The 27,115-nt window shown below is 42.7% G+C and overlaps 1 protein-coding gene across 1 annotated transcript in view; it reads left to right on the forward strand.

The window, feature by feature from the left end:
- Positions 1-27,115, forward strand: part of LOC126473635 (dipeptidase 1-like) — a 1,495,347-nt gene that overhangs the window by 783,435 nt on the left and 684,797 nt on the right. The window contains exon 5 of the mRNA XM_050100820.1: positions 1,179-1,353. Within this exon, the coding sequence (XP_049956777.1) occupies positions 1,179-1,353 (175 nt within the window). The remainder of the gene's footprint in view (positions 1-1,178; positions 1,354-27,115) is intronic.

Raw genomic sequence — 27,115 nt, forward strand, 5'->3', positions numbered from 1 at the left:
ATGCTGTTAGCAATATCAAACAGCCGAGCCACACTCGTCCTTCGTACAGTTTACCGATGATTGTTTCAAGAATGAAGTCATCCAATAAAGACCACCACCATATTGTACCATAACTGCTCGCCGATGGACACACACTATCTGTTCTCGTTCCGTCAATTGCATCGTGTTGTGGAGCCAACATGATTTGGCGCTGTGACCACTCTCACCTCACGCTATATGACATCCAACACTCTGTGAACGACTGCGAGACTTCTGGCAGAACGGTCCCGCACTTCGTTCGTTTCCACCGAGTAATTAATGCATTATATTACTTAAGTTTGGAGAGTAGTGTATTTGACAGATAAAAACGGAAGTAATACCAAATTGCCCGTATTCACGGAGATTACATTTTCACACAATTTGGGTGCATAGATCCTGAAAAATCAGTACCCAGAACAACCACCTCTGGCCGTAATAACGTTGCGGAAGTGTTCGTGCAGATGGTTGTTGTCTTGCAAACGTCCCCATCTCTTGAATCAAGGATCGAGACGTGGCTGCACGATCCGTTACAGCCATGCAGATAAGATGCCTGTCATCTCGACTGCTGGTGGTACGAGGCCGTTGGGATCCAGCACGGCGTTCCGTATTACCCTCCTGAACCCGCCGATTCCATATTCTGCTAACAGTCATTGGATGTCGACCCACGCGGGCAGCAATGTCGCGATACGATAAACCGCAATCGCGATAGGCTACAACCCGACCTATTTCAAAGTCGGGAACGTGATGGTACGCATTTCTCCTCCTTACACGAGGCATCACAACGACGTTTCACCAGGCAACGCTGGTGAGCTGCTGTTTGTGTATGGGAAGTCGGTTGGAAAATTTCCTCGTATCAGCACGTTGTAGGTGTCGCCAGCGGTGCCAACGTTCTGTGGATGTTCTGAAAAGCTAATCATTTGCATATCACAGCATCTTTTCCTGTCGGTTAAATTTCGCGTCTGTAGCACGTCATCTTCGTGGTGTAGCAATTTTAATGAACAGTAGTGTAAATAAGAAAGAAACTTATATGCACTTGCGCTCCTTGAGTGAGGCATGTCTAATTACAAAACATCTGCGTTTCTTTTTTGAGAGACGTTATAGCTCGGACTCTCTGGACCCCTGGTGGTGACCGGTGGCGGTGGCTTTGTGCTTGTCCGCAGTGCTGGAGCTGGACTACAAGCAGTGGCTGGCGCTGTGCGGGCTGCTGATCGTGGCGGCGGCGCTCGGCGTCGGCGTCGGCGTCCCGCTGGCCCTGGAGCTGCGCTCCTCGCGGCTGCTGGAGGCCCGGCTCCAGGTGGTCCGCCGCATCCTGCGCGAGGTGCCGCTCATCGACGGGTACGTCTGTCTGTCTGTCTGTCTGTGTGTCTGTGTGTCTGTCTGTGTGTGTCTGTCTGTCTGTCTGTGTGTGTGTCTGTCTGTCTGTCTGCCTGTGTGTGTGTCTGTCTGTCTGTCTGTGTGTGTGTCTGTGTGTGTGTCTGTCTGTCTGTGTGTCTGTCTGTGTGTGTGTGTCTGTCTGTCTGTGTCTGTCTGTGTGGCCGCCGGCGCTGCGCTGTGAGCGCGGCACCTGCTGAGGCGCAAAGTAAGACGCGAGGACGGTTCCTCGTCACGTGGCAGACGACACACTGTACACTGCACAGCGCGCGCCACACCACGCCAGTGTTAACCACCTTCTGTCCTGTGCTAATCACATGTTCCCTCATGTTGACTCCTACATGTACGTCTACATCATTGCACTGCAATTCACACTAACGTGTTTGGCATACAGGGTGCACAAAATAGAATAGCACTGGAGGATATTACATGCACATTAAGACTAGGCTGGGCTGACTGTCCCCGTCCGAACAGGCCTTGAAGGACCTACGGTACCGACCGACTGCCGTGTGCTCCTCAGTCCACAGCTGACACTGCATGTGGATGTGGAGGGCATGTGGTCAGCCAGCACACCGCTCTCCCGGCCGTTGTCAGTTTTCGTGACCAGAGCCGCTACTGCTGAGTCAAGTACCCCCTCGATTGTCCTCGCCAGCGCTGAGTGCAGCCCGCTTGCCAATGGCGTTCCGCAGACCGGACGGTTACCCATCTAAGTTGTGGCCAAGCCCCACAGCGCTTAACTTCTGTGATCTAACGGTAACGGGTGTTACCACTGCGGCAAGTCTCTTGGCCTGTCTGTCTTAATGCGCATGGAATACTTTTGGGGGCAGTTTTACTAGGGCGTGCTGAAAAGTAATGCCTTAGAGTTTTTTACCAGAAACTCTTAAACATTTTTAAGCAAAACAAAGGTCACCAGCATTCTGCCTATTTATTCTTCTCGTCTACACATTTCTCGACATTGTCACCCCGGTTACCAGTACATTTCTCCCGACGAGGAACCAGTCTGTTGAAACCGTCACTGTAGCATGTTTCATTTTCTTAACGGAGCCACAAATTCACCTCTGTTTGCACCAATTCATCACTACCAAGCTGAAGTCCTCGAAAATATTCTTTGAGTTTTGAAAACAGATGGAGATCGGATGGCGCCAAGTCGGGACTGTACGGAGGCTGATCGGTGAAAGCGAATCCAAGGCGTCGACCATTGTTGCAAATTTCGCAGCGCTCGTGTGTCGTCTATTGAAGTCATACTCTAAGGGAGGCCGCTTCATGTGTGAACCAACTCCTCGAATTCGAAATCCCGCCACAGCACTTGTTTCTCAGCCGGCTGCGGTGGCCGTGCGGTTCTAGGTGCTTCATTCCGGAACCGCGGGACTGCTACGGTCGCAGGTTCGAATCCTGCCTTGGGCATGGATGTGTGTGATGTCCTTAGGTTAGTTAGGTTTAAGTAGCTCTAAGTTCTAGGGGACTTATGACCTAAGATGTTAAGTCCCATAGTGCTCAGAGCCATTTCAACCATTTTGAACTTGTTTCTCACGCACGGACGTAGTTACATTACACACTCCATTTTAAACGCTACATTTACGAGGCCTCTAGCGACAGACGGCTGCAAATATGTACACATCTATACAAATAAAAATGTATATGTACACATCTATAGAAATAAAAATGTTAATGTTCGTTTCTTCAATATCGTGGTTCTCCGAAAGTTCTTGCCTGACATTTTATAAATTTCGACACGACGTTGACTTCGTGAAACGTTGTGAGCAAATAGGGAGTCTTATTATTTATTTATTGTTTTGTGATTAGAATACTACTAAGAATCTCAATTTACTGTAAAAGTAATCAAGGCTCAAGGTCAGACAGAGGGACGAAGACGAAATGGACAGAGGGGTGGGAGGAATTGTACATATAAAATGGAAAGAGGTGAAGGACAGACACAGGAGGCAGAATGAGATGGAGAGATAGGAGAAAAGAAAACGATCGAGAGAGAAAGGGAAGAGGAGGTGATGGGCGGAGAGATGAGAGAGAGGGCAGAAGGAGAGAGAATGGGCAGAGAGGAAGAGTGGTGGAGGAGAACATGGGCAGAGAAAGGAGAAGGTGGTAGACAGAGAGAAAGGGAGCAAGGAGAGTATGGACAAAGAAAGCGGGAGTGGCAGATGGACAGGGGAGGGGTAAAAAGGAGATTAGTTCATATATTCAATTCCCATACATATTAAAAACGTGTGATTTCACTTTTCTTTCGTTTCCCCGCTAAGGAGACCGAGCCACAGCAAAGTGTGGCCGCGTGCAGCTAGTAAAGAAAAAAAGTGAACCACAATGACGCATGTTTTACTTAAAGAGCTTTAAGAGCTCTCACACAAAGAATTCGGAAGCATAACTTTTCAGCACGGCCTGGTATTTTTGCCACCCTGTACAACCACATTCACAGTATGTCTCTAGCTTACCATTTTCGAATAAAATGTGGCAAAAATTAACGCCTAAATTTTCTGTGTGATCTATGTTTTCTCTTGTTTCATTACGATGGTCATTTCTCCATATGTTGATGAGAGCCAACAATATTTTTCTGCATTCGGAGGAGAAAGTTATTGATTGAAATTGTAGGAAAAGATCTCGCCGAAAGAAAACGCCTTTATTATAATGATTGCCACCCTCATATATCGTAGAATATATGTCACTCTCTCTCCCCTAGTTTGCGATAGTGCAAAATGAGCTGCCCTTCTCTCAACCTTTTCGACATCATCCGTCAGTTGTGTCTCGTAAGGACCCCATACCACATATCAACACTACAGAAAAGGCAGACAAGCGTAATGTAGGCGATATCTTTACTAGATATGTTGTGTGTTCCGCCAGTAAAGCGCACTCTTCGTTCTCCTTCCACACATTTTTGTCATACTTCTAATTTAAGTTGTTCGTAATTTTAATTAGTAGCTATTTATTTGAATCGTCAACTGTTAAGTTTGAGTGATTTAAAGCAAAACCAAAAAATGACGGATGTTTTAAGTAGAGTGTTGTACCTATAAGCTAGTGTACCCAGGAACACACGCTGTTTTTTGGTCGCTATTTCAGTCTACTGACTGATTTTCAAGTGGCTATTATAAGCACTTTCTGCTCATTTTCTACAGTTTTTATTGTTGTAGCGCATGAGGTTGCATTTTGTGCAGCATTTGTACGAAATTTAGAGTTCTGCACATTTAACTCTAAATCTATTTGGAATGCATTGTTAACTGTTCTGTTACGTATTTTATGGCAAGTAAAATTCTACACATTTTTAAAACTCGCTGTACAACATGTCGACAGTAAAGCCATACTTCATCGGTCGTGTACATCTTCTACCTTGAAACAGAAGAAGATCTTTTACCATAGAACACGTGATATTCGCAAACTGCTTGAGTTTCGTTAGTGTCTTAACAGTTTTACCCACCTTGAAAATGGGAATTTCTGTTATTTCCCAATCGCTCCAATTCCAAAATGCATTTAAGTTGTAATTCACTTTGTTTAATCTGATTTATTGGTGTGTATCAGAGTAATAATGTACCAGATAGACGACAAAATACACCCTTAACAATATATTCTCGATTAAAACGCTTTTAAATTTCACTAGAATATTTGTTCCCAGGTACATGATGATGATGTACCTTGCAAGATATCTTTATAGTTGGAAAAACCTTAATTTTTCAAAGTAATGTTTCTAATTAAAAAAAACAGAACATAAAAAATGAATGTCATGATTTGAAACCTGAATAAGAAAATATATGAAACCTGTGTTACATTGCTGACTAGAGGCAAAGTCTCAAAAGTGTGCCTAGAAACAACACTCTCCCCTACTCATGTGGAGTACCTCACACTTTTGATTGTTCAGGGACACTTGTCAATCAGCCAACTACGTAGACGTGTTTTCGATCATTCTGCAATTCTCTTTGACCTTCTGATGATTCAATAGACGGTAAACGCCGATATCATCTGCCAACAATCCTAGAGAGGCGTTCAGATTGTCTCGTAAGTAGTTATATAGATGAAGAACACTAGAGGTCCAACCAGGCTTCTGAGGTGAACCCGTATTTAGCTTTCTTTTCACTAATTAGCTTTCCATCAGTCACTATGAATTGTGACCTTACTTAATGAAATCACTAATCAAGTTGCATTACTGCTGCGATATTCCGTAAGCTCGCAGTCTACTCGTAGTTTGAAGAAACTCGTGAGGAACTGTGTCAAAGCGTACCGGAAGTCCAGAAATATGGAATCAGCTTATGATTCCCTGTTGATTGCACTCGTAGTCCGTGTGAATAAGGATACAGTTCTGTTTCACGAGAACAATATTTTGTGAATCGATGCTGGATATTTATCAATGTATGTGATACGAAGTCCTGCAAGAAATCGGATTCACTGATATTGATCTATAATTCTCCAAATTACATCTGTTTCCTTTCTTGTGTAATGGTGCCACCTGTCAGCTTTACAGACTTTAAATACGGAAGGTCGAGCGAGCGATCTGTTATGTATGAGTGCTAAAAGTGGAGCTTTTTTAAGGAATATTTGCCTTTATTCAGTGACTTACGTTACTACGCTAAGCCGAAGGTAAGTGCTTCCAAAATATTTAAGTTGTCAGCTGTTCCTGATTCGAATTCTAGGATACTTACTACATTTTTTGCGGTGAAAAATGTCGGAAACTGTGTTCAGTAACTCCTATTTCATGTCACTGTTGTCGGTTGCACTACCACTGCTAAGATGCATTTACATGCCACGTTACTCGTGGTAGCAGGAGAATGGGAGCACAGTTTTCTGCGGTTACAGCTTCTCTAAATTTAACCATCAAGTGTCTCGTGAGAACTACGTCGTCATTCATCCAGGGCTTGCTGTTTAAGATCCCCGTGTATCTCTGTTACACCATATGCTGAGTCTCAGCTGCTTTATAACATTCCTGGCAGCAAGCCTCTGAACTCGTCCGCTATCTCTTGTCATGCCCACTTGATAAGGACGTTGTAGCAATACTCCTGAACTGTAGGATCTTGTAAGTAATTTCGTTTGAAGATGCACTGTACTTCCCCAGAACCCTTCCAATACATCTGAGCCTTCCATTCGCATCCCCTAATGCTAATTTACGTGATCGTCCCATTTCGTATTTCTTCTTAGAATTACTCCTAAATAATTAAACGATATGAAGTGCTCAATAGTCTTGTAATCACATGCTGTGGATCCTTTCTGTTTCCTGTGGCGTCACCTTACACTCACTGACACATAGAAAGAGCTGCCATTCCGTACACCAAGTGAAAATCTACTCCAAATCTTTTCACAATCTCTTACGGTGGCCCAACAACTCTGGGTGAGTGGTAATCGTATCCCTTTTTTAGGTCGTTTAACGTTTTCAGTACATTGTTGGTTGTTGTGAATTTCATGAAAAACGTTTCAAAAATCATCCAACGTAAAACATTGTTTCCTGTGTAAAAATAACATGTTTTATGAATGTTGCAATTAAATGCAATGCTGTAGTCAAAATGTGGTTTTCGAACCATCTTTCTTTGTCTGTTGTTAGACAACAGTAAATTTTTCGTAACAAGTTCTCTCGCCTAGCCAAGAGAAGGTAACAGTTTCTTCACATGTTCCAGTGTGCTCTTCATATATTCTTTGCGTTACACAGTCCAAATTATCCGTGACACCAGATTACTAAACTGCTCGCTGTTAATTTATCATAAGAATCTTTCTTTATGCATCTATCATCAAATGGTTCAAATGGCTCTGAGCACTATGGGACTCAACTGCTGAGGTCATTAGTCCCCTAGAACTTAGAACTAGTTAAACCTAACTAACCTGAGGACATCACAAACATCCATGCCCGAGGCAGGATTCGAACCTGCGACCGTAGCGGTCTTGCGGTTCCAGACTGCAGCGCCTTTAACCGCACGGCCACTTCGGCCGGCCATCTATCATCGTTTTGTTTATCTTGAACGCAGACTCAGAGCTGAGTTGTCTTCATACCTTCTCTGTGTTTCATTTTAAGTACGATTTCGTTGGCTTGCCCAGAAAGCCAATGCTACTGTGGATATCAATATTTTGGCTCTTCTACTTTTACTCCTGTTCTAAAATTACCCTCGCTTTCTTTGTTGACCCTTATAAAACACACGACCCACGGTGGCGGTCTCACAGTGTACCTCTGTCTTATACCCTCAAGAGGTTTACGTTTCCCACTTCCCTTTTTTATTTTCATCATGGTCTATATATTTATTTTAAATGACAACTATATGTGAATGGTGATGAGAAATAGTCTAAAATATTGTAAGGGTGTTGCAGGTTATGCTGTGCTGAAACGTAATTGTCATGAAAAATTTCGACAAATTGCACCATTTGCGATTTCATTAGCACTGAAGTTAGCCAGTCAGCTCTTTGTGCGTTCAAATTCAAGCAGCCTGCCAGAGACAGTGTCACCAAACGCGTTCTACGTTTTTTTTGTGTTTTTGTTTTTTGTAACTGAAGCCTATCAGTTTCGAAAGAGACACATTTTAGCTGGTAATGAGCATTTGAACAAGTGGTAATTCACGGGCACGCAAATGTTTGTTCATTACCACAGTTTAGCCCGTGCAAGTGACTGAATTTCCAAGCTGAACGACTCACTCTGCTAACGGCAATGTTAATTAAATCGGCAGAATTTATCTAATTTTTTTCGTAACGATTATTTCTCAGCACAAACTACCCTGCAGCACTTTTACAAAGTCTTCAGACCATTTTTCATCTCCCTGTATATAGTTGAAAATGTATGTATAATTGCCATTCCAGTATAATTGTCACTTAAAATAACTGTACACAGTGTGGTGAAAATAAAAAAGGAAGGAGGAAAAAGGGAACCTCTTCAAGGTATAAGAAAGAGATACAGTGTGTGAGCACAAAGATGTCATGAATGTTGTAGCGGCAACGAAAACAGACGACGATAATTACAGAACAGGAGTAAAAGCAAAAATAACCGAAATATCTGTAATCACAGTAGCAGCAGGGGCCGTTGGTTTTAAACACACCGGAGTCATCGAAATGGCGTTCAGTTTGAAAGACTTTCACCAGGTCTTGGTGCCAACAAGGTTTCTTAGTGTCTTTCTGAGAAAGCAAAGGAAATCGTACTGGAAATAAAAGACAGAGGGGCATGGAGGCTACTCCCACTCCAGCCATGTATGCTGAGCAAGAAAATTGATTGTTTAAACGCCTCTGCGCGTGCTGTAATTTGTTTAATCTTGTGTGTGTGTGTGTGTGTGTGTGTGTGTGTGTGAGAATGTGATCCTTACTGATGCGATACATAGGGAGTTGCAGCGTATTCCTAGATCACTCACACAAAACCTGTTATTAATCTTGTAATCTTGGTGAGCAAGCTTTCACAGGATAATAGGCGTCTTGTGTTCTAGCACCTTGCTTGCTGCGGAGGATGGCCACACAAACGAACTTTTTAAAACTGTGACAACTCGCGTTGCTCGTATACGTTCAAATATCTCGTTATTCCTATTTAGCAATACCAATATTCTATTATGTGTCCACGAGAGTTTTCTAAGACATTTCATTGACAGATATAACATTTTGCCAACATTCTAAGAATGAACCGAAGAATATTAAATCTTTTACCTATGACTGGGCATAAATGATAGTTCCATTTCATATCGTTACAGATTTGTTTTACGCAGGTGTTTCAAAGAGTTGACCAATCCATTTGTGACTCACCGACACTGCAGTCAAACGACACTATGTTTTTTAGATTTGTGAAGTTGATAACTTTCTACTTCTGAAATTTTAAACCAAATTACGAATCTTTCTGCGAAACTGAAATCTTACGAATATCTCAATATTTGTGCAGTTTTTCCAGACAGTGCTTCATTATAGACAACTGCATCGACTGTGAAAGGTCTGTAAGGTGATTACTACGCAACACGAACAGCAAGACCCGCAGCACTGTTCCCAGGGGCACGCTTGAACGAACTTCTGTCTCTGTTGATGACTCTCCAACCAAGATAACATGTTACGTTCTCCCTAACAAGAAATCTCCGATACAATCGAAATTTCACTTGATAATCCAATCATATTTATGATAATAAGCATAGTGTGGTACTGAGTCCAATGCTTTTTAGAAATCAACAACTACTGCATCTACGTCACTGCCTTAGCTTTCAGTATGTCGCGTCAAAAATTGCGAGACAGGTTTTTCATTACCAATGTTTTCGGAATCGATGCCATTTGACAAGGAGACACTCTGCTCCTTCAAGGCCTCAATACCATCTGAAGTACACTGAAGAGGCAAAGAAACTGGTACACTTGCCTAATATCGCGTAGGGCCCGCGAGCACGCAGAAGTGCCGCAACACGACGTGGCATGGACTCGACCAATGTCTGAAGTAGTGCTGGAGAGAACTGACATCATGAATCCCGCAGGGCTGTCCATAAATCTGTAAGATTGCGAGGGTGTAGAGATCTCTTTTGAACGGCACGTTACAAGGCATCTAAGATATACTCAATAATGTTTACGTCTGGGGAGTTTGGTGGCCAGTGGATTTGTTTAAGCTCAGAAGAGTGTTCTTGCAGTCTATCAATTCTGGACGTGCGGGGTGTCGCTTTGTCCTAATCGAATTTCCGTCTGTCGCAATGCTCAATGGACATGAATGGATGCAGGTGACCGGACAGGATGCTTACGGACGTGTCACCTGTCAGAGTCGTATCTAGAAGTATCAGACGTATCGTTCCAACTGCATACGGTCCACACCATTACAGAGTTTCCACCAGCTTGAACAGCCCCCTGCTGATACTCGGAGTCCATGGATTCATGAGGTTGTCTCAATACCCCTACACGTCAATCCGCTTGAAACAATTTGAAACGAGACTTGTCCGACCAAGCAATATGTTCCCAGTCATCAACAGTCGAATGTCGGTGTTGACCAGCACAGGCGAAGCGTAAAGCTTTGTATCGTGCAGTTCATGAAGGGTACACGAGTGGATCTTCGGCTCCGAAAGCCCACATCGGTGATGTTTAGTTGAATGGTTCGCACGCAGATACTTGCTGATAGTCCAGCATTGAAATCTGCAGAAATTTGGGGAAGGCTTGCACTTTTCTCACGTTGAACGATTCTCTTCAATCGTCGTTGGTCCCGTTCTTGCAGGAACTTTTTCTATCAGCAGCGATGCCGGAGATTTGATGTATTATCGGATTCCTGATATTCACGGTACGCTCGTGAAATGGTCGTATCTGAAAATCCCCAATTTATCACTACCTCGGAGATGCTGTGTCCCGTCGCGCGTGCGGCTACTATAACACCAAGTTCAAACTCGCTTAAATCTTTATAACCTACGAGCTGCAAACGATCTAATAACTGCAGCAGCCACTTGTTGTCTTATATAGGCGTTGCCGGCCGCCTTGCCGTATTCTGCCTGTTTACATATCTGTGTATTGTAATACACATGCCTATGCCTGTTTATTTGGCGGTTCAGTGTACGTGCTCATTTGTGACCATTGATTACATACCTTATAATGGTTTTGGTCTTAAGTTTTGAAACACCCTTTACGTACCTGTTTGTAACGTTACACGTATGTAGCGTTGTTGGTCCACCCTCTTGGATTTTTTGCGAGGTGAACTGCTTTGTCCGACTGGCCCGCGGCTTGGAATGCGCCGTGACGGCTCAGCCGAGGCGCCACTGCTGGCCCGGCCCAGCGGCAGAGGCTGTTGCTGAGGAGCCCAGTTGTGGGTACAAAGGCTTCAGAGGAAGGGGGTAAACATCAGTACGGGGAATCTGAACAGCGGTCGGACGCTTAAGAGAAGAGGCAATGCACCTGCAATGGCGGAGTGTCAGACAAGCTGAAACATGGTTTCTTACAGTTCTTTCAAATTCGACAGTAAATCACTGTTACATAATAAACCAAATCAGAATACTTCTGTGACCTCAGAAACGTCACGTGCATACACTTAGACAACAATATTTTCAATATCTGTAAAACTATAGAAGTTAATGCACTGATAGAAAAAAATAAGAACACCATGAGAGAGTTGTGCGATATAAGCGAAAGTTGGTAGGCGTGTTTCAAGATCTAAAAGACGATGTTCGTCCAGAATTCTCGCCAGTCGCAAAGAGTGGCGCTAGTACCTCCACTATAAGGGTGGAAGTCAGGTTTGCTTTAGTTACACGGTGCAACGGTGGTGGGCGTTAGTTACTTTTGATATTGCACTTGAGTTGCTGTTAATGTAGAATGCCTTTAAGGCGTCAAAGTCGCCATTATCAGAAACTGAGTGAGTTTGAACTAGGTCATGTAGTGGGGCTACTAGAAGCTGCATGTCCATTCTGGGAAACTGCAGGAATGTGGTCACTGTACATGGCTGCTGGAAGTGGTGGTAACGAGAATGTACGGTCACAAGAAGACTCAGCCTGAGATGGCCGAGTGGCACTACCGAGAGGGAAGACCACTGCGTCCAGCGTACGGCTCTGGGGCATCGTACTGCGTCTGCAGTAGCCGTTGGAGCGATTTCGATAATAGTTGCCACCACAGTGACACAACGAACTGTTACAAATCAGTTACTTCACGGAAAGCTTAGACACAGATGCCCTGTAACGTGCATTCGACTGACCCTAAACCATTTGCTACCTCAGTGCTGCCAAGCCAGAGTTCATTGAAGGGCAGTATGGACGTCTGTTGCGCTTTCTGAAGAACGTAGGTCGTCCCTTAGTGTCAATGATGGCCTTGTGTTGGTTAGAAAGAGGCCACCTGAGGACTTGCAACCAACCTGTGTGTGTGTGTGTGTGTGTGTGTGTGTGTGTGTGTGTGTGTGTGTGTGTGTGTGTCTGTGTGTGTGTGTGTGTGTGAGTGTGCTGCACGCACTGAACCTACACCTGGAGTTACGGTCTGCAGTGCAATTTGGTAAGACAGCAGGAGCACTCTCGTGGTAATCCCACACCCTCTGACAGAAAATTTGTACCTCAGTCTGCTGCTTCGACCTATTGTCCTGCCATTCATGAAGAGAATTGGCTCTGAGCACTATGGGACATAACATCTGAGGTCATCAGTCCCCTAGAACTTAGAACTACTTAAACCTAACCTACCTGAGGATATCACATACATCCATGCTCCAGGCAGGATTCGAACCTGCGACCGTAGCGGTCACGCGGTTCCAGACTGAAGCGCCTAGAACCGCTCGGCCACACCGGCCGGCCAAACATTGTTCAACTCAATTAGCTGACGCTTACATCAATTATAGACCTTATAATAGATTCCTTTTTATTGACTTGTTCATTTCTCTTTTACTTTATATTTTCGTGTGAATGGAAATGGAATGAGCGTGTGGCATCATTGGCCGGGAGGAAGTTCTGCCGCCAAGTGCAAGTCTTATTTCAGTCGACGCCGGTGAGGAGGATGAAATAATGATGGGGACAACACAACACCCAGTCCCAGAGCGGAGAAAGTCTCCAACCCGGCCAGGAATCGAATACGAGCCCTCTTGCATGGGAGGCGAGCACGTGACCACCCAGCTATGCAGGCTGACATTTCTATGTATTTTATTAATTTGCACTTGTGGTGAACAAACAGATTATTTGACTGCAGAATCACAGCTGCACACAACTGTCTACAGCTAGTTAGCTACTAGGCGTGAAAGCAGATATGTGCTGCTCGACACAATGGTTAATCTAGCTATTCGTTTTAAATAGAGCCTCGTACAGCCGAATTGCTTAGGGTATGAGAAACATCAGTTGAAGTCGCAACTGGTTTGATTGTAGTGACTGCTGGTTAGAGAGGAGCAACTCAGCAGAACAGCGTTAGGTGACGCCGGATGTTGAAACTGTTCTTGAGATTTGCTGTGGGAAAATTGATCCATCTTGTTTGAGTTGAAATTATTCTGAGTATTATGTACCTTTCTGCGCAGTTCTTTCCTTTAAATAAGTTGTGGTCAGTACGACACGTAGATGGCAAAAGAAAGAGCTGCTTATTCGCTGTGAATGGGACAAGGAGAAAACATTTGCGAGGTCTAGGCCAATTATAAAATTATGTGAGAATGTGGTTGCAGTACTATGAAATGCTACCGTTTGCCTTTCATACAAAATCAAACAAAACGGAGAGGTTAAAGTTCATTAAACATACGAATTTTAAATCTGCTTGGATATTACGCCACGTCATGCCACTCTACAATGTGAACTTTACTGTTTTCGTGCAGACGGGTAGTCATGTGAGTAAATCGTAAATTGGAGTATACATTAAATTTTAAGGCAAGTAGTTGTACAAGATCATGATATTAATGGGTGAACATGAAAACTGAAGTACTAATTTTTTATATTAATTATACAAAGAGACCAATGAAAGGTACTGTGCCATAGATCCACACAAAGAAAATCGTCAGTTGTATATGTAGCCATTAAGAGTGCTAAAAGTAACTAGATATTACTAAGGACGTTCACGTTTAAATGTTCCAGATAATTGATTTGCAGTAGCATGCGCATACTGTGCAGCTACAATGCTACAAGTGCTACGTCATTGACTTCGTCAGTAGTGGAAGCCGAAACATAGTAACAAAGCCATCGGGGGCAACGAACTGTTCTATTGACATCGTTTTTTCACTTACTTTCGTCTAAGAGTGCACGAAACTAGCTTTGTGTTCGTTTGCCTCCGTCACCACAAACTTAGAAGTGTTCCTAATTTTCAGTTTCTTCGCTTCGAATAGCTTCGTTTTCGTTTATGATACGTAAACTGTACTTATTTTACGGTTTTCCTCGAAGAAGAACACTAAACGGATCGGACTGAAAGGCGAAGAGCTACAGAGACACAACTTTTGTGTAGACAAAGTAGCGGAAATAGTGTGGACAGTGATAAAGATAATCCTATTGCTGTTTAGAAATAACAGTGTAATGTGCACTGAACGCTGTTTCAAATAATCATGAGAGTCATAATTGCGGTTTGATGAATTTACAGTGCAGATTTTGTAGTGCAGGTCATTTTGCATCTGAGGTTACTTTTCGCCATGTAACGGCATTCACATTGTGTTGTGAAAAGGGAAAAATTAATTTGCTGCCGTTAACACAACATTTATTTTCCAACGCACTGCATTAAGGACTCACATAAAGTGATGGAACAGTTAAAGAGAAATTAAAGGTTTATTTCAAGAATACTCATAGCTATAATGCAGCATTTGCTATGGGTCATTTCTGAGGCTAAAATTTCAGATACAATTTGTTTTATATGGAGTATATCACTTTAAGATACACGACATTTTTTATCACTTATCATGCCCAGTGACTCAGTTGGTCGAATTTCGGCCACAAGTGGTACTAGTTACAATGAAATCATGTGGTTACCGTGTGATGCTAGCGCGCGGGCGTAGCTTGAAGTTATGATTTGCACCAAGAGTAACTAGGAGTGTGACTTATACGAGGTAACTTCAAAAGGTAACTTAAAAATTATTTTGAGAGGCCAAGTAACTTTTATTGAATACTGCATTATACTTCGATTGTATATGCATACATGAGGCTATATTTCAACACAATCAGTAAGGCTCTGAAAACAACGATCGCGATATTCTACGAATCATCGAGTTACTCGACGATAGCCATCAGCCCCTCCCTCACATAGCCGTTTGTGAAGCGCCGTATGAACGTCTTCATCGTTGCAAAATTTGCAACTGGAGAGAATGAGTCCTCGATTGCCTGGACATTATCGTCTACGGTCGATATCGATCTCTTGCCTTCCCGATCACCACAACCCATAACTGTGCAGCCTCAACCAAAGTTTTAGCACAGTTTTACTATGACTGGGCGTAAAATTACACTTGCTGCATATACCGCCCGAATTTCACGTTGAATCCGTGTACAAGTCAGACGTTTGGCTACAAGAATCGTAATGTTCTGCGTACTTTGACTTTGGAGTATGTTTCCAGCTGCTGCATCACTTCGTTCTAAAACGTGATGCACCTGTTGTCCGTGACGTAATATATTTGTGTCTGTATGGACCAGAGAAGATGTACTCTCTTCTGACAAAGTCACATTCCTGCAAATAGTATTTGGGAAGGCAGTTGATAAAATATCGATAAAACGATATATTAACATTTTTCCAGGAAGTATGGATATATATCGGCGGTATTTATCCCCGATATGTCTACATACCGATATCGAAATCGCAATATTGAGTGCCGATAGTTTTATTTTATATTATATTTTTTTCGGGCAATTTTCGATAGATATTTCAAATTAGCCTTTTGAAATTGTAGTAGGACATAGATGTACTTTCAATGTGTGAAAGAGTCTTACTACTTTTTTGAGCTTTCATCTCGCCCAATCTTTCTCTTTGACTGTGTGAAGCAAGTACAGGTGTATAAAGAAGAAGTCCTATTGTAGTGGTGGGGTGGCGATGTGAATGGATTCATAAGATTTCCGACGTGAAGAAATAGCACACCAATTGCGTTAGAACCAATATTTAACGCAACTAGTGTGCTATTAAATGAAACAACAAGTTTACTCTTACCACGACGTGTTTCAAATGTTTAAATCTCCATCATCAGGTGGATTTACATTTGTTAGTATGACGTATGTGTTTGTTGTGTTAAGATTTTTTGGAGGAACTTATGGCAGTGTCACCAGTGGTCAGAGGTTCCTTTCACTACTAAAACACCTCACATGTATACTGTCATATTTTGTAAAAAAATGTGCTATTTCTTCACATCACCATTCTTCAAGAACTGTTGCCTTAAATCGATGAATAAAAATGTAAATGACAAAACTGGTCTTCGCCGTGGGCAGAGACGTGTGTGTGAGGGGCAATGCTGACGAAATCGACGCTCGGCTCTACCAACAGAAACCAGAACGTTTAACTTCACGACGTAATTTTGACACTAAAACTGCTAGGTAGCTGGCGTTTGCAGAACTGAAAAAACAGGGAGGTCTGTATGCAGTGTTCTGGACAAATCCTATATGTGACGAAACGGAACGACCGTCCCATCGGACACCTTTTATTTTGCCACTTACATGCATTTACCATTGGCAGAAGAGTGGTTTTCGCCAAGTGTCAACACGCATTGTTTTCCTTTCAATTCTTGCTCGAAGGGCAATTAGCAGTCAGCTAGTTTGTTGACGTACAGAGTATCTAATAAGTAAATAATTGCTTAAATATACAGCTCTAAATCCAGAAAGCCCTTTTATAATTTGCAGCTGATATTTTTATAGGTCGATACGTCGATCATTTCACCATCGGCATGCGGATTTTTTTCGATATATCGGGCACGAGTAATGATATTATTTTAACTGCCGATATATAGGATTCCCGGCATTTTCAAAAATATTAACAGTCCTAATCTTTCTTGGCATGACATGTGTAACTTACTTTTAAAATTCCCTCGCATCTGTACTAAAATGATGACAGGTCACTGCAGTAGATCTTCAGAATATATGCCCTTTTGCAGATATCTGACAACAAGATATGGAAATTTTTGTCCAAGTCCGTCCGTTAAAGTGTGTCATCTGCAGGGTAGTGTTCTCCTTTGGATTATCCACGCTGGATCCTGCGCAGTGGATCTCGGAACGGTGCCGTGGTCTCTTCCGGCATTTGCATCACGTCCCTGTAGGGCTCATTTGGGACGCAACATTTTTATGCTGTTTGAGGAGCGAATCAACGGTGCCCTTCATTAAAAGTAAAATCGAGTCTTTTGAAGAGACGGGGGAGAGTAAAGAGAAATGTATAAAGGGCCAACGAAGCCAAGGTAGAAGCTGATGCAGGTGCTTCTCTCTCTGAGCCGAGCAAATGAGCCGTTCCTTCCGCCATTCAATTTTTCACGACGACTTGGATGCAAACCTCTATGTCTGAGTATCATACTCGTCCACCATATTGTGTAAACAGAAGATGGTGGTTAAAATGGCAAAAATATCAGACAGCACTGTTCATTCGTTTACACAGAATTCGTTGCGTCAATGCTGACGGTGGGTCGAGGAACTGTAGAGAAGGTTTCCATAAAATGTAAGAAATGTTAAGTGTCAAAGCAATGGCCTTTCAAGAATCAAACCAACAGGTAATACTACGTTGGTACGGAAGAGAATGAGACTGTTCCATTTGTGTAACAGCTATTTGTTGTGGTTTATTCTGTGGTGTTGCGTCGTCGTGGCGGTCATGCCGTAATTTCTAAATATATTTTAAATCTTTTAAGTTTGATAGTAGTAATTTCCTTTTGTATGCAGATTCCGCTTCTACATCACAGGAAAAGGATAATATAGAACGCAGAGCAGGGGTGACGGCTATGAAAAAGTTCAAATCTGTTGTCATCAACAGCATTCGTTACAACGCCATTGAGCGACACAGAACTTCTGTATACGGTTCAAAAAATGAGTGTAAATAAAATTCTCTCCTCAGGCAAAATATATTCAAATTTCTCCAAACATAACCACTTCCTGTTTAAAATTGTTAAAGACTGTCTATGGAGTTTGTAGAGAGAAATTACCACTTTATAAAAGCTAATCTTCCTCATCTCAGTAAATCAGTGCAGGACATTCCATTAATATGCAACTCGATGTGACTAATCGAACGACAGCGGTGGATTCGATCTCTCAGTTTTAACCAGCGACGTTATTCCGGAGTCAGAGATGCAACACACACAAGATATCGTAATGCCGACAAATACTCGTAAACTTGTCCATGGCGGCGAAACATCATAACGACCTCTATTCATGTCGGATCTCCAGCCGAAACATTGCACCATCTGGACACAAGATTTCGGCGGTCAACGTGGCCGCCATCTTCAGGTGAGTAGGCCTTCGCTCCAACTCTCCGGCGAGGCAGTGCGACGGCATACTCACCTGAAGATGCCGGCCACGTTGACCGCCGAAATCTTGTGTCCAGATGGTGCAATGTTTCGGCTGGAGATCCGACATGAATACAACCAATTATTACGCCGGGAAAGTTTACTCAGCCACATAATAACGAGCAATTGAATCGGGGCAGTTCTTAATAATAAATATAGAAACTGACGGGACAACCGGGGGAATATGTGTTTCTGGATAGGGGAAAAGTAATATCTAATGCAATAACCCCAGAATAATAATACTGCCGTGTGGTTAGGGCCTCCTGTCGGGTAGACCGTTCGCCGGATGCAGGTCTTTCGAGTTGACGCCACTTCGGCGACCTGCACGTCGATGGGGATGAAATGATGATGATTAGGGCAACACAACACCCAGTCCCTGAGCGGAGAAAATCTCCGACCCAGTCGGTAATCGAACCTGGGCCCTTAGGATTGACATTTTGTCGTGCTGACCACTTTTTTTTTTTAATCTCATTTTGTTCGTTTTCGTTCGTTGTATCTGCTCTAGGCGGACGTCGAAAGATACCCGTTTTAGGTCGTTGCTGATCCATTAACTCAGTTTTTTTTTAATTACAGAGGGGAGTTGGCTCTCTGATCGAACACGGTGAGCTACCGTGCCGGCATACCACTCAGCTACCGGGGGGCGGACACCCCCCAATCATCGTAATAGTGAAATATAGGGAATGCAGCATAGACAGAAACAAAATATAGCTAAAAATCACGAAAAATTACGAAACTTGCTGTCGACAACTTCAGGTGAACTGTATAGCTCAAACAGACTCAGCGATACCGAAAACCAGATCTGAAATGAAATCACAGTACAAACATAACTAAAAATCTCGGAAAGTAACGTAACATGTTATTGACAGACTACTTGAGTTCAGCAATATACTTTAACTACACACATCGACACCGAAAAACTACACTGAAGCGCCAAAGAAACTGGTATAGACATGCGTATTCAAATACAGAGATACGTAAACACGTAGAATACGGCGTTGCGGTCGGCAACGCCTTTATAAGACAACAAGTATCTGGCGCAGTTGTTAGATCGGTTACTGCTGCTACAATGGCTCGTTATATAGATTTAAGTCAGTTTGAACGTGGTGTTATTGTCGGCACAAGAGCGGTGGCACACAGCATCTCCGAGGTAGCGATGAAGTGGGGATTTTCCCGTACGACCATTCCACGAGTGTGCGGTGAAATATCAGGAATCCGAAAAAACATCAGATCTTCCAAACTTCTGCGACTGGAAAAAGATCCTGCAAGAACAGGACTCACAACGACTGAAGAGAATCGTTCAAAGTGACAGAAGTGCAACCCTTCCGGAAATTGCTGCAGATTTCAATGCTGGGCATCAACAAGTGTCAGCATGCGAACCATTCAACGGTAATAATTGATATAGGCTTTCAGAGCCGAAGACCTACTCGCATACCCTTGATGACTGCACCGACACAAAGCCTTGCGCCTCCCCTAGACCCGTCAACACCGACAGCTGACTGTTGATGACTGGAAACACGTTGCCTGATCAGACGAGCGTCGTTTCAAATTGCATCGAGAGGAAGAATGTGTACGGATGTGAAGACAACCTCATGAATCCATGGACCCTGCATGTCCGCAGGGGGTTCTTCAAGCTGGTGAAGGCTCTCTAATGGTGTGGGGTGTGTGCAGTTGGAGTGATATGGGATCCCGGATACGGCTAGATATGACTCTGACACCTGACACGTACCTAAACACCCTGTTTGATCACCTGCATTCCGACGCACTTGGGCAATTCCATCAGGGCAATGCGGCATCCCACAAGTCCAGAATTGCTAAAGAACGGCTCCAGGAACACTCTTTTAGTTTGAACCCTACCGCTGGCCACGAAGCTTCCCAGATATGAACATTATTGACCGTATCTGGGATGCCTTGCAACGTGCTGTTCAGAAGAGATCTCCGCCCTGCGGGATTCATGGTGTCAGTTCCCTCCTTCACTACTTCAGACATTAGTGGGGTCGACGCCACATCGTGCTGCGGCCCTTCTGCGTGCTCGCGGGGCCCTACACGATATTAGGCAGGTGTACCAGATTCTTAGGCTCATCAGTATAAATCTTAAAATAAATCGCACCACACTTACAACAAAAAATCAGGAAAAATGACGTTCGTGGTATCGTCAAATTGAACTGTTCTATGTAACTTAATCAGACAGCGGATATAAAAACAAAAGTTCTAAGAAAATCGCACTACATACCCAACAAAAAAATAGCACAAACTAAAAAGCTGCTAATATCCAAGAAACGGTCCACAGCGAGATCCTGTCTCACTGCAGGCGATACATATCGGTCGCTCGACTCTTCAGATGTTGACAAAGCAGTCGATGAAAGAGGAAAGCACTGAAAACAGAAAGTGATTACAAAAGAGAGAGTAAAGGCACTTTTTTCAATGACAGGAATTTATTAAAGAAATGAATAATATCACCTCGCTTAGGCGATAGTCAACAACACGTACAAATTTTAAAAAATGCATACCAGGGTGCTGTCTGTAATAATGTTATTTTATTTTGCTACCGGTTACGGTTCTGTACCATCATCATCGGCAGGCAATGCAAAAGTGGGCAATATGACAATGCCAAACGAAATAAGGGAAACAGAAAAAGTGTAAAATCGATCAAAACACACAGGAAAAATAAAATATTTTCGCACATTGACGCGAGGACAGCAAGTAACATACAGCAACACAAGTCAAAGAACTTCAAGGTCAAAGATGACAGTCTTGACCGAATCTAAATAATTCTCCATTAAACTGAAGTATTAAACTGAAGTATTAAAAGCTCTACACTTGAATGAGATTACATAAAAACATCAATAAAATAGAATATAAAGTAACAGATCAGCAAGACTGATGAATGTAAGTATGTAAAACATTTTACAATAGATTCAAAAAAGTAAGCATCTGAAACACAAGCTACAGATCAATCCAAGAAATTAAAATGAGTCAAACGATATCAGACGAGAATACACATTAGTTTAAAATAATAAGAATGAAACACAATTTTTACTAGTGAAGGGAAATATAAAGTGAAAGTAGAATAAGTACACGCAAAACATCGAAAGTATTATAGATCTGACAAAATCTAAGCAAAAATTGTTATGAACACACAGAGCATGCATCTAAAGTTTATCACATTGGGTAGAAAAATATTTCATCGGCAATCTTGACAATAATGGTTTCCTGGGATAACTTATTTTAAAGAATGTATGACATGTAACTCACCTGTGATAATTTTCATGAATATTTTGATCGATTTTACACTTTTCCTGTTTTTCTTATTTCTGTTGGTATTGTCACATTGTCCACTTTTGACTGTTCTACAGTAGCCGTTGATGATGGTTCAGAAACGAAACCGGTAGCAAAATAAAATAACATTATTACAGACTGCACTGTGTTATGCATGTTTTTTTTTTTTTCAAAAACGAATAATATCACTTAGTTACTCATCAGGTATGTCGTCGTCGTGTGCAGTATCTTGTGTGGTGTAGGGAGTGGGTACCACTCCTCTTTCCCTCTACATAGAATACACTTTCGATGGGTCTTTTTGGGAAAATTGGGAAAGTTTCAGGACAGGGAGATTTGGAAGATGGATGTAAGTTGTAGAGATAAGAAAACTGAAATATGTACAGTCCATCTCGATTCCTGGGTCTTCTTTCTTTCTTAAAAGATTGCTTAAGTGACTTCCAGGGACGCCCCGTTTCTTCTGTGTGCATATGGGTTGTCAGACGATATTAATTCTATTGAATGGCTGACGGTTTCATGATCAGTTGCCCCGTTTTCCAGTGTTTTGCATTGTCGTCCCCGGTAAAATGAAATGTTTAATGAGAAGTACTTTCGTTTTCTTTCCAATGGAACACACACGTCAAATGAGGCTCTCTCTTTGCTCGATTCCGCCAAACAAGCATGTGTGTTCTGTTTCATCCTTGTGAGTGGGGATGTGAGATTCATCTACTTCTCCAATTTTGTTTTTCCCGCCAATCGGGGCTCTAGTATCAGCAACGATAACATAACATATCTCCCTACAAAAACCGTAATTGTCAGAAACCGTATTCAATGAATTTTCAGACTCGGACGGAGTCTCTTTTAATGTAAAATTACGTATCCAGCACTCAACAATTATGATTTTCTGGCCAGCACTTAATTTTGTACTTTCAAACCAAGTGTTCTTTGTTATAATTTTCTTCCTACATTTCTTAAACGTTAGCTGGAAAGGAAAATTAACTTCCACTCTTCTCATCGATAGTGTCAAAGAATTGTCGGGGTCACAGTGAATGCTGTTGCTCGGCTGTGATTTGGAAGCAATCCGTATTGCCAACAGAATTCTAGGCACTTTTCAGTACCACTCAAACAGGAAACGGCCTGCTACCAAGCAAGCGAATTCCACGTGGACATTGCGATGGATTCGCTCATGACCTGTACTACTCCCTCGTGACTTTTCTGCTACCCTCATGCGACGTTCCTTAGTCGAAGCAAAAAACAATATCCATGTTTCCCGCTTCGAGAATCAAGTGTTCGATATATCCCGTGACTTCGTTGTGCAACGTTACTTGGAAATTAACAAAATTCACAGTATCGACAAAATGAATTCGGCTATATAACACAACTTAAAACAAGAACACCAATACAGGTAAAACAACAACTTAAAGACAAAAGTGCAGTTACTATATTGGCGGCTTTTCCGTTACACGCTGACGTTAGTAACAGATCACGTTACGAACGCTGGGAAGTCAGCACAACGAATGACAAGACAGATATAACTAGCTGATTGACATTCTCATCCTTAATTTCCTTTGCTTCTAAATTGAATTTATCAGCTATTTTGTTTCAGTCACAGCCATTTAATCTGTGCTTTTATGTTGCAACGCAAGCACAACCTCGATAATACTGACATATCAAAAAAAAAAGCAACCAGTTATTCAAAATACGGTAACGGTCAACCAAAATTATAAGACTCAACGATTCTCATTGACTACAGTTTACTATCACATGACTGGTTACGGCCAACGATTTCAATACCCACCAGCAGCACGTAACGAAAAACCACAGATACCGTAGTAACACTTGAGCCTGAAGAGTCTACAGTCATTCAAAAAATCAAACTTAGCTGACACGGAAACAACAAAACAAATAAACCACTGACATAAAACAAAGTTGCTTACATATCGTAAATTAGAATGGTAATTTACTTCAGTTACTAAGACAGTGACCGATGACATTTAGTAATTGGCCGCTCAGATCCTTCACACCGTCAACTCGTGACGGCGAACACGACGTCGTAGCTCAAACCCGAGAATGGCAACCGCGCATTACATTTGACCTGAATAATCATCAATTCTTGCGAAATTCAAACTTTTTTTCTACTCGAAGATAAACTGAGAAAATTCCAACAACATTACATTAATAACTAATCCAGTTCTAATAACATGTAGTTACAAAAATTAGGATCAGAGTCTCACAAAAAAAAAAAAAAAGAAACCAAAGGCAACACATTAACACCACCGTCCAAAACTGTTGGGTACAATACGTGATCGTTGCTGTGACTGATTATGATCTACATCTGCATCTACAAGAATACTCTGCAAATCACATTTAAGTGACGGGCAGAGGGTTCATCGGACCACCTACAAAATTCTCCATTACTCGAATCTCGTATAGCGCCCGGGAGAAACGAACACCTATATTCTTCCGTGTGAGCTCTGATTTCCCTTACTTTATCATGGTGATCATTTCTTCTTATGTATGTCGGTGTAAACAATATTTTTTCGCATTCGGAGGAGAAAGTTGGTGATTCGAATTTCGTGAGAAGATTCTGCCGCAACGAAACACGACTTTGATTTAATGATGTACATCCCAAATCCTGTATCCTTTCACTGACACACTCTCCCCTGTTTCGCGATAATACAAAACGTGCTACCCTTCTTCGAACCTTTTTGATGTACTCCGCCAGTCCTATCTGGTAAAACTCCCACACCGCGCAGCAGTATTCTAAAACAGAGCGGACAAGAGTAGTGTAGACAGTCTCCTTAGTAGATCTCTTACATTTTCTAAGTGTCCTGCCAGAAAAAACCCAGTCTTTGGTTAGCCTTCCCCGCAACAGATTTTTTCTGTTCCTTTCAGTTTAACTTGTTTGTAATTGTAGTTCCTTGGTATTTAGTTGGATTTACGGCCTTTAGATTTGACTGATTTATTGTGTAACCGAAGTTTAACGAGTTCCTTTTAGTACTCATGTGGATGACCTCACACTTTTCGTTGTGTATGGTCAATTGCCAATTTTCGCACCATGCAGATATCTTTTCTAAATCGGTTTGGAATTTGTTGTGATCTTCTGATGAATTTATTAGTCGATAAACGACAGCGTCACCTGCAAAAAAACCTAAGACGGCTGTTCAAATTGTCTCCCAAATCGCTTATTTAGATTAGGAACAGCAATGGGCCTATAACACGATCTTGGGGAACGCCAGAAATCACTTCTGTTTTAGTCGATGCCTTTCCGTCAATTACTGCAAATTTTGTGCTCTCTGACAGGAAAACACGAATCGAGCTACATTAGTGAGACGATATTGCACAGGCACGCAATTTCACTACAAGCCGTTTGTCTGGTTCAGTGTCAAAATGCTTCCGGAAATACAGAAATACGGTATCAATCTGAAATACCTTGTCAATAGTACTCGACACTTTATGGGAATAAAGAACTAGTGGTGTTTCACAAGAACGATGTTTTCTAAATGCAAGTTGACTGTGAATAGACCATTTTCTTCGAGGTAATCCGTAATGTTCGAACACAGCATATGTTCCAGAATCCTCCTGCATATTGACGTTAATGATATGGGCCTGTAATTTAGTGGATTTCTCCTACTACCTTCCCGTGTTTGGGTACGGATCTTTCGTAGAGTATACGGTTGTATATAATGTTAAGTATGCACGTACTGCATGAGCATACTCTGAAAGGAACCTAATTGGTATACAGTCTGGACCAGAAGACTTGCTTTTATTAAGTGATTTAAGTTGATTCACTACTCCGAGAATATTTACTTGTACGTAACTGATGTTGGTAGCTGTTCTTGATTCGAATTCTGGAATATTTACTTCGTCTTCTTTTGTGAAAGCATTTCTGGAGGCAGTGTTTAGTAGCACTGCTTTGGCAGCACTGTCTTCGAAAGTATCTCCATCACTACCATGCACAGAAGGTACTGATTGTGTCTTGCCGCTAGCATACTTCACATACGACCAGAATCTCTTTGGATTTTCTGCCATGTTTCGAGACAAAGTTTCGTTGTGTAAACTGTTAGAGGCATCTCGCGTTGAAGTCCGCGCCAAATTTCGAGCGCCTGTAAAACTTCGCCAATTTTGAGGATTATAATTTGTGTAATTACGACATGGGAGCAGATTTTGGAAGCGCTTCGCGTCTTTAGAGGAGTCACACGTTCTCCCCATGATCAGCACTTGCATGGAAAGAGAAGAAAAAAAAGTTACTGTAGTCACATAAAATACATATATGTAATTCAGGACATAATAAATACTTGAATTAAATGTGTCGAACATACATTAGATCGGCTATTGTGCTAAATGAGTGTCAAGAATAAAACAAATACGTAAGTTTGTGACACAGTTAGATGGCGACTCTCTTCCGACCTTGAACTGCGTCAGATTGGTCTGACATGTTCCATTTTAATAGATCAGTTCAATGGCAGGTGACGAGCAGTTTACTACTTCCACATTCTTGTGAAGCACCTGAACAAGATGTGTACGGCATCTAACACCACAGAAAACAGACGCATACCGAAAATTGTGTACACATTTAAATTCATGTGTATTTTGACCCAGCCAACGCTTGTTTGGCTGCGCAAATCCTGCAGTATCCAGCTTTTTGAGGCACTGCAGATGCGACGGTGGCCCGCTGTCGGACTGCGTAGGAAAGTGAGGGCGCTCAAGAGTGTATCAAATTTCCGTTCGACTAGATCTGACCACCACAGTGGAGAACTACTGGACCATGCACCAACGACATCGTAACAACGTCACATCTGTGACTTACATCCTATACCAGTGATGGACTCCGTGAACATTCTGTGCCATCCTGCACTAATGTTCAGAGGCTGACAGTAGTTGAAGTACGAAGTTACCGTCCTACGCGTGGGCTGCCGTTAACGCGAAGACACAACCGATTGCGTTGGGAGCAGTGCCGCGGCCGGGAGGCACTTATGAATGGCACAGCATTGTCTTCAGCGACTGGTCGTGGCCCTGCACGACCATCGCACCACTACCGAATGACCATCGTCCTGGAGCAGGTTGAGCATGGCGTCCTCGGCAGAGATGGCGTCCTCCCACTCTTTTGGAGAGGCACAGCGGTGTTACTTCTGGTGTCGTGGTGTGAGGAGCCGTTTGGTGTGATTTCAAGGAACAGCCGGCAGTGATTAAGAGAAGTGTGCGGCACAGCGGTAGGTCAGGGACATCCTACGTCCTTACGTGTTACCTCTCACGCAATTGTACCGTGGTGTCACCTTCAATAGGACAATGGATATCAAGGACCACTTACTACAGCTGTGGGCCAGCTGACCTCAGTATAGGATGCAACGGCGTTACGGCGCCCTTACCAACCGAATTATTGCACTTACACCAGGTCGCAGTATGTGTACAACATCATAAAGGGAAAAACAGCATTTACTGCCGAGATTCTGTAACTTTCAGTCGGTATTGTAACAACTGAAATAATGGTAAAAATTTCTTACTTCCGTCTTCACGTCTCGCCCGGGTCTTTATAACTACTGGACCACGGGCTCCTCTGCGTCCTCGGAGCCGGTGGAGCCAATCAGGCTCGTTAGCGGTGTTGAGGGTGGGAGGGGGGTGGAGGGAGAGGGGGTGAGATCCGGGTCCCGGCGTCTCGTCCCGGTGTGGCCTGCGAGGCCTGTTTACTCCATTAGCCGCCAC

Source organism: Schistocerca serialis, chromosome 4 (assembly GCF_023864345.2).
Source record: "Schistocerca serialis cubense isolate TAMUIC-IGC-003099 chromosome 4, iqSchSeri2.2, whole genome shotgun sequence".
Taxonomy (NCBI): domain Eukaryota; kingdom Metazoa; phylum Arthropoda; class Insecta; order Orthoptera; family Acrididae; genus Schistocerca; species Schistocerca serialis.